At 45.6% G+C, this 12,165-nt stretch overlaps 1 protein-coding gene across 2 annotated transcripts in view; it reads left to right on the forward strand.

The window, feature by feature from the left end:
* cux2b (cut-like homeobox 2b) overlaps nt 1-12,165 on the forward strand; it is a 101,411-nt gene that overhangs the window by 57,029 nt on the left and 32,217 nt on the right. For both annotated transcript variants that reach the window (XM_058635773.1, XM_058635775.1), the window contains exon 4: nt 10,948-11,026. In XM_058635773.1, coding sequence (XP_058491756.1) covers nt 10,948-11,026 — 79 coding nt within the window. The remainder of the gene's footprint in view (nt 1-10,947; nt 11,027-12,165) is intronic.

Raw genomic sequence — 12,165 nt, forward strand, 5'->3', positions numbered from 1 at the left:
TAATCCACAGACTTTGTACTGTGTGTACTATCCCTTGAAAACTAAAAACCACTTTTGAAAAGTGATGACAGCGTGTTCTGTGGCTCAGTGGTTTCCAACCTGTAGGTCAGGACTCCCTGTGAAGCTTTGCCGAGAGAAGAAACACAACGTTGTTCTCTAATAGTCGCTCTTCTGAAATCTTGTGTAACTTCTAACGAGTAAATGGTCTGTGTTTATACGGCGCTTTTCTAGTTTTGATGACCACTTGAAGCGTCTTCACACTTATTCACTCATTCATACAGCGCTGGCACAGAGTGAAGTGAGGTTAAGTGTCTTTGCTCAAGGACACGTCGGCATTTACACAAAATTCATCGTTTCATATTGAGACAGAAGCGGAAATCTGTTATGGAGAAAGTTATACTTCTCTAAATCTGTAAGTGAAGAGGACACATATTTACCAAAGGCTATACTGTCCACTTTATTAGGTACACCTGAGAGAGGCTGCAGTGAAAGCCTGGAAAAGCATCAGGTGATCTCAGTGGGATGCAGGTTCAATGCAACTACATTATATGAATAAGTATTATTCATGTTATTCTAATTCAAGTCACTCTGATTCATGTTAAAGGGATTTGTCTCATTGTTCCACTGCAGTTTCATCTAGTAATGCTCCATCTTGTTTTAAACAGTCAATATTTAACTGATGCTTGACTTTAAAAATGTATATCGCAATTCAAGTCCCAATATTTAAGTTGTGTTTTTTAACCCAACAGAAGACCTCACCCTGACCCATTATCAAGTGTCCCGTGTACCTATTAAAGTGGCCACCAGTGAGTGTGTACGGGTCTGAAGCAAGCACCACTTGCTGCGACAGGCATCTCCTCTGATTAGCCGTCATTCGCTCAAATTGAAATGCCGCGGCGCGTCTGTCACATCGCATATGAGTGATCCGGCAGGAAAAGCTGGTCATTACAATCATGACATCAAACGGCTGGCAGCACAGGTCAATCAGCGCGCATTAACCCAACAGAGCTCATGTGTTTTACAGCCTTTAATGGCACGTTGGCGCCGCTGAACATGAGTTTTAGGCTGGCATCCAGCGGGCACAGTGGAGGGCCTCCCTGCAGAGCCACAGCAAGATGGGCCTTGGCCAGCCCTTCAACAGAGCTATATGAAGGAGTGTGTGTGTGTGTGTGCGAGTATTACTCATGCTGTGGGGACCTACATTTGTTTACACAGTCACATTATGGGGAAATGATGTGGCATGTTGTGTGGTTAGGTGAAGGTTAGGGTTAGGTCAGATTAAGTCTCCAAGGAAAAGTCAATGTAATGTCCTCGGAAGTCATGGAAACCAGACTGTGTGTGTGTGTGTGTTAATGCGTCGCTTTCCCTCCATCGTTCAGCCACTCGGCTGATTTATGCAGCAGAAATGGACTCCTTTTATACCGGTGCGTTCATAAATACCTAAAAAGGTTTTAAAATGACGGTCAGGTCGCTGTCAGAAAGACATTATGCACGGGGGGCAAAATCATTTTGGGAAGATCCTGACTGTGCTGTGCAGCCTCTGCTTCCCTCTTTGTAATGTCGTGGTGTTGACGTGTGGTCCCGCTGATGCATTAGTGGGTGAGTTCTTGGATGATACACACACACACCGTCCGCATCATCTCTTAACCTCCACCTGGTGCTAATTATAGCCGACGAAGGCACATTTCGGTGGCACGCGGGTGATCTGTCATCGACAGGCGCTCTCCGTCAGGCTGGGAGTGATATCTCTCTGTAAAATATGTATGACATCAAAAAGCCTTAAAGGTTATTACAAATTAATAATGAGTGGTGTGCTGAGAGCCGTAAAAAATAGCCTCCCCTTGGTGTCGTGTTTGAATGTTTAATTCAACATGCTCCAGTATGGACTGCTTGTGCGCAGTATGTGCAGGGGGGGCGACGAGGCCTCTCCAGTGTCCGTGGTCTGCAACGTAGAAACTAAAGCCGCTGAGTGCTTTGGTTTGGTACACTACAGTATGTGTTTTGTTTGCGTTTTCATTAGGAATAATATTAAAATAACCGGCCCCATCTGTTCCATTTCTTTGGCACCCTTCCCTTGCGTTGCCAGAGTAGAGTGGTATAGCTCCGCCCACCACAGTCAGCTGACAGAAAACACAACTCCCTTGTGATCGGGGGAAAATATCCCACGGAAGTCTAGGCAAACGCTCGAGCTGCTGGATTTCCTCCTTTGTTGTCTGTTGTGTTGCGTTTGATGTCATTGCACCAGTACGACGTCAACATATGAAACATTCAGTTTAGATTAATGCAAATATGAATGATCATCTGTCGGTAGCCGTCAACGTTTGTCTTGAATAGGTGCGTCGCTTGTGTCTGCAAGCCTCTGAGAGCATAGAGAATTATAAATACACTAAAGGAAGCAGTTCTGCTTGCATCAAGTGCAAACTCTCTGAAGACTGAAGACACAGAAAAGCTTTTTTCTTCAGAGTGTTTCTCTGAAGCAAAGTCGAATCATTGGCCCTGAACCGCTCCTCACAGTAATGTTTGAAGACACTGTACAAAATTGCCTTATTTATGCCTGTAATGTAAGCTGTCTGTTCTGGTGTCGCTCATTCTCCGCGCAACTGGCGACAGTGGCAGCCCGAGTCTGGAGTGAATTTGCCGAGCGACTACCTGGGAAACATCAACAGTCATTAATTATGTAAAACTCCTCTCACAGTGGGAGCAGGGAGAGCTGCACACAACTGCAGCGCCCGTTCCTATTAGACTCAGTGTACTTTACAATGAGCCACTATCGCCTGCAGGCGTGGGGAGATTATCAGCCCACTGCCACGACCCCACCATAGAAAGACACACACTAAACGTGGTGTGCACCAATGTATGCTTGTGTTTAGCTGACGAGGAGAATCACAGGAGTCTCGGTGCTGTCTCTCCTCTCTTGTCACCCCATCATTCACTTCTCTCCTTTGCAGGCTCTGTTTTTTTCTCTCTCTCCAAGGCAATTGTCTGCGTTTCTGCTTTCTCACTACAGTGAAATTGGCAAATGTGACAGGACAAATGCCGTGCCATGTTCGTCAGCGACGCCGCGTGAAGGAGGCTGATTATTCTTTGTTGATGGTGCTGCCACCAACCACCGTGCCGGTATCTGTTCCTCAGAACCAAATCACACTCGCCGTCGTTCTTCACGGGGGCCTACCGGAGATCTTCCTCAGAGCGCCGCGAGTGACAACAGCAGATTTATCAAGCAAATAATGGACCTCATTTTTGCACCATGTGTTCCCGATCCGTCTTGTGCGAGGAGCGACATATGCGGGGACTGTTTGGCAGCCTTCAAGTCGTCTCCACAGCGCTTTAGTTTTCCGCCGTCAGCTGCGGTCTTCTAAGCCGCGGTTGGAGGCTCGTTCATCAGTGTTGTTCTTTTTTAACGGATGCGGCTCTGGCACGATGTTCCTCCACGCTGAAACAAAGGCAGCGCTGACACCTGTAATTAATTAGGCTATTATGCATTCCGCAATGATAATTGCCTCACTGGAAAGTCACCAGCCTTCTAAGAGGGAGAGAGAGGAGAGGTGGATGAAGAGTGCTATCCATCATAGCGGAGCGCTCTCTCTCTCTCTCCCTCTCTCCCTCTCTTGTGCACCCTCCCTCTCTCTCTCCCTCTCTCTCGTGTCGTGCTGTCTCACCTTGACTAGTGTAGGCAGGGCTAGAGAAACACTGTCAACATGTGTCTGAGGGCAAGATACGCAGCTGCGGCTCTCCCTTGCCAGAGCTGCTCCAACAACGGCCTGCCAGGGTCCGTCCACTCCAGGGCTTTGGCGCACATTGGCACACTTACTCATGACACCCCATCTGTTGTAGCTTTGTTCACTAGGGCAGTACAACACCGGGATAATGGGGGCACTTTATTTTTATAATTAGCCCTTACCTCCACTTCTCCTCTCTCCTCTCCTCTTAACACTTCTCCTACCACAGGTACACTCATTGCAGCCCTCCCTCTCAGCACATCAACCACTGCCGCTATCGTAGCCTCAGCACGCCCACGCTCCCTCCCATCGTGCCGTGATAGATAGTTTTTTTTTATTTCTCCAGCAGATGCACACTTTCCTCAAGGTTTAGGTCGTCGGCTGCATCAAACATTTGAGAAGCGCGAGCTCAAAGAAAACGGCAACGAACGACAAAGATTTGTTTCCTTCCCTCCTTTTGTCTCTCGCTGGCTCTCGACTTTGACTTTGCAGCGACTTTGAGGTGTTGAGCTTTGAGTTTTGTCGAGAGGGCGGGGAACACGGCAGCTTGTGCCGCCTGTTGATGGTGAGGGGGACCCACAAGGCACCTGCTGTGCGGTGGAAACAGCAGGCCCTTTGATCTGGGTTTTATGTCGTGCCATGTTCTGTCTCTTATGTTGCTCTTGGTTCCGCATCGGACTAGATTGCGTCACCTTCGCCTTGATCTGTGGAGATCTGCTCTCTTCTCAGTCTGGGTCGTTATTGGCACGCACCACTGTGGCATTGACCTGAATTGTTGCTCATTTATTTTGGTCTGATATTCCTTCATAGTGTAAGGTGTGTCGCTTGACTAGTGTATTCATAGCGGTTGCCACATCTCAGCGCTGGTGGTTATAAAAATTCTATTAAGGCTTATTCACATTTCACTCATTGCCTTCTTGGACTAGATTCATAATGATGTCTCTAATCCAGGATAACAATATCACAACAGCTGACAGGGGCTTATTTTGGCACCGTGGCATTTGAATCTCTGACAAGAACATGTTGTGTCTGCTCACGTGATGATGTATCAGGTTCTTGAAGGGGAGTCCCACATGGTTGGAGTAGATTTTAAAGCTCCAGTGTGTAACTTAAGCATAAACATTTGATTATATTACATTATATTATTATATTATATAACTAAAAACCCGCTTGGTCCAACGGTTCCAAAATATAGCACCAAAATAACCGGCCCCAACTCTTCTATTTTTTGGCACCCTTCCAGAGTAACCAGGGTACCAGAGTAAAATGTTACAGTGCGGTCCAGGTGGAACTAGCCCGGCTCCGCCCACGACAGCCAGCTGATTGGGCGACAGAAAAACATCCCTCCCTTGCGATCGGTGTAGCTCCACCAGTCTATTCTTCAGTAGAAACTGACCTATGGCTTTAAAGTTCCAGACAGTACTGTACTGTACCATGATGCAAACATCTCATTATCTTTAGCATCATTTGAATATTCGACAAATAATGCCAGAAAATACTAGTAACGCTCATCCCTTGAAACTCATCAAAACACTGCTAGTGTTGCTACTCATGCTACAAGGAGTTGTAGGAGGGGCAAAAAATAAAAAGCTGTGAACAGTAGGTGGGCCTCTTCGATAAAAGCTCTATGATTCAACTTTGCATGAAGGGATATATATAGTAGTTGTGACGTGGTCAGCTTGGGCCATTCATTTGGCTGAGACAGCAGCTCTGTTTGTGAGCTCAGTGTGTTGACTGACAGGCACGGCTGATTGAAATTGACATGGAGACGAGACGTGTGCTCCGACTGCTCATCTCGCCGGGCATCGAGAGATGGCCACCGCCGCCGCCGCCATGCTGTGCTACTGCTCCGAGATGGGTGTCACCCTGATTAAATCTGCCCCTGAGAGGCAGTCTGTGTGTAGTGTGTGTGTCTGCATGACTATGCCGTGTGTGTGTTGCACTTGCATAAGTGGGTGCACACAGGCCTCTCACCATCCAGACTCTATTGCGATGGGGTCTCCATCTGCCCCTCCTCTCCTCCACACACTCATCAGTCACTCCACACAAACTCATCTCTCTCCTCCTGCCTCTCCTTTGAACCTACACTCCACACAAAACAAACGCCTGCAGTCACTGCTCCACCAGCGCTGGGTGGCATGGATAAATTATGATCCTTTCCCCCCCAATTGTCAAGGGAAAATAATGATTGCATGTGCTTTTCATGTATCTTCAGCTATTAAAATACAGAATATCTCTTAATCTTCTTCAAAACCACATAATGTGATCACTTTAAATGTATTATTGTATGTATGTACATTTGTACAGGAAGTGAAAAAAGTGAGAAAAAAAAGAAGCTATTGGCTTAGACGAACCTTTGCCTTGTCACAATGAACTGTTATTGATGGCTGTATTAAAAATGCATCTCTGTTTGCTTGCTTTGGAAGAGCTGAAAGAATTAGCTGACTGAAATAAATTTTTAATCGTGAATAATTTGTTTAAGTCACGCATCAAGCAAATATGCTAAACGCTCCCCGCGTGCGGTCTTGATTAGACTATTGACGACATGATGTGGGGTTTCCACGCACTATTGTTTTGCAGCCATAAATGTAGTATTATTATTTTTAGAATACTTTATACTACTTTCTTGCTCTTGCTACTGTTTAGAATTCAGCAGGATTTAGCAACAGAATTGGTTACAATATGCAACATCTCCCCTAGATGCCACTATACCCTACACACTGGTCACACCTCTATGTTCAAATGCAGAGTTCTTTATGGCACTGGACCAACAATGATACTCTGTGCTGTATATTATGTATGTTTGTGCAAGGAAATAAAAGGACTTTACACATGGATCAAAAATGACGACATTAAAGGTCCAGAGTGAAACTTAGGGAGATTTATTGGCAGAATATTCTACCCAAGTGTATGGAGAAGAGTGATGGGAATCCACAGTCATATTAGCTACACAATCCAATGCTAATTCACCTAAATATGTAGTTTATTTTGCATATTTATATTGCGATAGGGAAGAATTCTCTGGAATAGGATGAGGTCAAGTTTATCAGAAAGTTCAAGATGACGAGTTACTGCAGGTCTGTTTGTCTGCTGTAACCACGCTGATGAAATGCTCCGGGGGCTTTAGAAGAGTCAGTCTGTCAAGTTCTGCACTAAATCGCTCCATCTCTGTAGATTTAGAGTGCACAGTGAACTCTGACGGCCACATGACATCCCTCGTCACTTAAAAAAAACACTATGAGCCATTGTGTGGCTGTTCCAGTGATTCAAATGTATGTAATGTAATGTTTATGTTATGTTTATAGACTTTGATAGTTGGAGAAGAAGCAGGAAAATGTGTTATTTTCTTCTATTCTATTATTATTATCATTATTATTATTATTATTATTATTATTATTATTATTATCATTATCATTATTTTTATTATTATTATTAGTATTATTACTGCTACTATTATTATTATTATTATTATTGTTGTTATTATTATTATTAATAATAATAATAATAATAATAATAATAATAATAATAATAATGATAATTTAAAAAAATCAGTGTATGTAAACCGACAACTTTGAGCACATTTTGCTTCATTTTCTGAACGCTTCTTTTATCACCAAAGCCTGAATGTTTGTCAGGATGCAGCAGCTTTTGCTGGGAGGTGTTGTGACGTGCGCTGTAGTGGTGGTAGTGGTGGTAGTGGGCGTCCCACTGTTTTGTTCTAATAAGCAAGGAGCAGGACCTGGGTTGTTGTGACATCCTGTCAGCCTGTGGGCTGGACCGCCGCTCCGTGAGCACCACAGTAGGATGGACTCCCTATGATTGTGCACTGACCTTTGCATCATGGGGTAGATGACAGGTAATTTAGAGGCCTCAGGGACTGTGCAGCCATACATTTGCTGTCCCCAAATCACCCACAGCAGCAGCAGCAGCAGCAGCAGCAGCAGCAGCAGCAGCAGCAGCAGCAGCCCCAGCCCCATTCACCTTGACATGAAGGCAGTGTATTCGCTGCATGTGCACACACGCGCGGAACCATTCCACGCACACTTGCATTCGATTTTGATGCATATGCAGACAGGCACCGAGCACTCTACACTTACTTTACTCAGACAGAATCACACGATCTGCGTTGACACCCTCCCCACACCCCCACCACCACCATCATCATCATCATCATCATCATCATCATCATCACACATTCTAATCACCTGCATCATCACAACCCATCCTCCAACAACCAAAACACAGGGGGTGGCAAACTGGTAAGGCAGAGGAGGGAAAAGATGATTTAGAGTGATAATTGCATAATCACCAGTTGTGATAATTGTAATTGATGACTGCATAATTGCTAATTGCGCTCTTTATGGGAACCTCTCTTTTCCGTTGTCTCTGTATGTCACTCAGTAGCCCTTCACTCTGCTTCCTCTACTTCATTCTCGATTTGTTCTCTCCTCCTTAATTTATTTCTCTCTCCCCTCAACACATGCTAGCTTGTTCTCACTCAAAGACACACAAACACACACTTGGATGCACACACTCACTACCGGGTACTGTATTCTCAAAGGCTTATCAGTAAGTATTTCCCAGCAGCCTCGTCCCAGAGGCTGTGCTCTGCCCACTCTGTTGCGGCATGAAGAGTTATGGAGGAGCGTTAACAGGTTTCCTTTGTCTTTCTCACGCTACCCTGCCCCAGGCTTTACTTCTGCTTGTAAAATCAACCTGCGGCCAAGCCCGTTCCCTTGGTAGCCATATCCTCTATCACAAAACGGGGGTGAAAACAAAGAATGTGCTGTGAGCCAAAGCCTGGGCCAGAGCCACATCGTGCAGCCCGGGGAGGAAGAGGAAGAGGAAGAAGATGTGCCAGGTCTGTGTCGTTCCTCGAGCCGTACCTTTCTGCACACCAACCCCGTGTGCTGGGCTGAAGGTGGATTAGCATGGAGATGAAAATGACTCCCTGATCAGACCACATTATGCACGACACCTCAGTGCTTTGACGATAGCAAGGGTGTGTGTGTGTGTGTGTGGGGGGGGGGTGTGTGTGTGTGTATATACACGCATAGCGACCACTAACATGAGAAGGCACCAGGCAGGCGTGTGATTGATGTCTCTGCTTGCGTCTGTAGGCAGGTTAATGGTGTGATTGTGGAGGTAATCTCCGTGTTCTCTCGTTAAAGGATGATGGAGGGCCAGGAGACCTTGTGTGTCTCAAGAAAATGGAGCCCTGGCTGTTGCCTTCACACGATCGCAGCCTTTTTTTTTTTTTTTTTACATATGTACCCTCATTTGACGTCTGGGCTTCAGAAGACGCTCACTCACCCTGGTTGTTGTTCAGGTGTAGGCTCAGGTAGACATCCATACATTGCGTCTTGTCCTCAGACCACCTCTGAATGAGGACGCGTTCAGAGGTGGATTGGAAGGGTACGGACCGACACGCAATCTGGATGGAATTGGATCACTCAGGAAAGACTGTTCATGCCAGACGTGAACAGAGTCAGAGATAGTGGTTTGTTTTGGTGCCACAGAGTGCCGTTGGAGGTTTGCCCGTTGTCACACTGAGCAGCAGAGGCCCTGCCTGACCAAATTGCTCCTCTTTGTGGTGAAAACGAAGCAATACATAAAACCAGTGGGTATCAAACAAACCTTTGCTGAACCAACACCAGTTCTTCATGTACTCCAATCCCACGCTTGAAGCTGTTTATGGAGCCACGGTGCAGTAGATATTTTTCGTGTGTTTGTGGAGGACCAACACGGCAAAATTAACACCAAGAGGGGGGAGTGAGTGAGTGAGCGAGAGGTTTGAGATTTGTGGGTGGGGGTGGGGTTAAATTGGGGTTTATTTGAGTGAAAGAACAGCCCAGTGTAGCAGGGAGCTGGCTAAGAGCTGCAGACTATTGCATCTGTATTGATTGGACTCTAGCCTTTTCCATTTTCCATGAACTCCTCCGAGCTGCTCCAAGTGGGAGTGATGGGGGGGATTTGCTTGATCTTTATGATATTTCTTTAAACATGATGCTGTCGTTATGCTTCCCCTGGGGAAGACGCCAGCCATTTCCAGTAAATCAACGGCTCTCTGTCCCTCGCTGTTTTCCACACACCTTATTTATAACCCCACTAAACAGCCCCGACACACCACCTCCATCCTCCTCAACCACCACCGTTCACTTAAGTGTTTTCATCTTTTTGCAAAAAATGAATGTTGTTCAAGTGCAGTCATGCCATCGCGGAGCAGCCATACCACGCACTTGACCCTCTGTTGTGGAGTCTATGGAGCCGGTCCAGGAGAGGCTGGAATCAAACAGACAAATACAGAAATATACACATGTGGAAGAGAAACTCCATTAATTGGCTGTTTACGTCTGACTCCGCCTCTGTAGGTGGTGCTGTATCTCTCTGCGTGTTGAATCAGTTTCCTGTAGACTTTTACGTCACAGAAAAAGTATGTTTCGTACCTGCTGTGCGTGTTAATTGTGATAAGATGGAGCACGGCTCTCGTGGCTATGACTCGCATTATCCAGGTATGTTAGTCTGACTAAGGCTAGCTCGATGTTAGTTGGACTAATGTGTTTACGTGACATTCCTTCTTTTAACATGCATGTAAGCACACTTGAGTGTTGCAGGACGTCCTCTGACTTATAATCAGGCCTGAGATCTGATAACCCACATACCCACCAGTGCAGGTGCCCTCTCCATGGGGGCCAGGTGGTGGCTAATTCGCTTTCTTTGTCCCTCCTAATGAATCGTTAATTGGTTTGCGTCACCCACTGAGCTGAGGATAGCAGGTGCCATGTGCTGCTGGTGATGGAGGCCACTGTCACTGGCAAGCCTCCCTGTTCGCGCCGGTACCTACATTTAACAGGCCAAATGTCACGTCGCTACTCGCAGCCGCTTGGCGCTTAAACCGGGAGAATGCCATCGTTCTATATCTGGAAGCTGTCTGTGTTTATTGAATGGAGCTGCACTCTACTGTATGTTACACATATTGAAAATATAGTAAATATACAAGGCACGCAGGAGTGTTTGTTTCCTTTAATGGCAGAAGACTGTGAGGTTGACCTTTGCTCATGTTGCTATTGATCGAGAGTCCGCTATTTAAGATTTCCAGCATCTTCTGCTCTGTTTAAAAGCATCAATTTATATCTAATGTTTAAAATATGACCTGCTTTGTGAGTTATAAAAATTCCCGGCATTCTATCAGTCAGTGTTTACCCTAACAGTGTCTCCTCCCCTGCAGGTGGTTGCTCTGAACAAGCGCAGTAAGGAGGCAGAGTCTGCATTCCTTGGAATCTACAAACAGCTTATCCAGGCCCCAGGTGAGTCTCCCACTAAGACCAGAGAGACGTGCATCTCCACAAACAACGGCAGCACACATAATGTATATGTGTATATGTAAAGCGAGGCACACAACACCCTGAAAGTACGCTTGTCATTGATGGATATGGTGCACCGGCACATGGATATAGGATAGATAAAGCCCGCGTATCCTGTGGCTCTTATCTATTTTTCAAAAGTATGTGCTCTCAGAATGGTTTCCAAAACTCTGCGTGAGGCCACTTCAAAACCACAGCACTGGTCCTTGAGTGTAGCCTGGCTGAGGAGCGAGCATATCCTTGAGGAACACTGCTGTTGATTGTGGAGGGCCAATTAAAATCCCAACTGAAGCCTGGCTTCATGGAACGAGAGCGAGAGAGAGAGAGGGAGAGAGAGGGAGAGGGAGAGGGAGAGGGGGCAAAGGCAGTAAGTCAAAGCAGAGGAGAGACATATTGTGTGTTTATTCAGTTGTTATTTCAGTGCCAGGGCAGATGTACTGTATTGCACTTTGTTGCGGGAGACGGCAGCGAAACGCAGCCCAATCTCCGTCGAGATCAGAGAAACACTTGTGGCAGGAGTAGAGAATGCTGTTTACAGATTCAATGAATACAAGATAAAAGTCTGCATCAGAGAAACAGTGACGGCAGCGACTGACTTTTAAAGGTCTCCATTTTTCCTTGAAGTCCCCTGCTTGATATTGCACAGCACACACACACACACACACACACACACTTTTACATCCATTCAAAGTGTAAAAAAAAAAAAAAAAAAATCTGGGTCTTTGAAGATGTTTTCAGTTTGATTTTCTGACCTATACATTTTACATCACGGCTTTAATTCAAGCTTCGCGAACATCTTCTGGGATTTACCCTGGAAGTCACAAACTCGACGCATCTCAAGTAGAGGGGTAAACTCACGCTATGTTTCAGAACAAAGAATTGGAAATAGAAAGAGAGGTCAGTGACACTCGTTATCCATCACACATTTGTTTTCTAATACCTCTTTACATACAGCGTGTATATAGGAATCATCACTGCCTCTCTGTCCACAAAGTGAAGCTATAGTTGTTATCAAAGGATGTTGAGCAACGTAATAAATGAATAATAAGTTGTTATTGATGGAATTAAATGAGTGTGATAAT

The sequence above is a fragment of the Solea solea genome, chromosome 8, assembly GCF_958295425.1.
Source record: "Solea solea chromosome 8, fSolSol10.1, whole genome shotgun sequence".
In the NCBI taxonomy this organism is placed as follows: Eukaryota; Metazoa; Chordata; class Actinopteri; order Pleuronectiformes; family Soleidae; genus Solea; species Solea solea.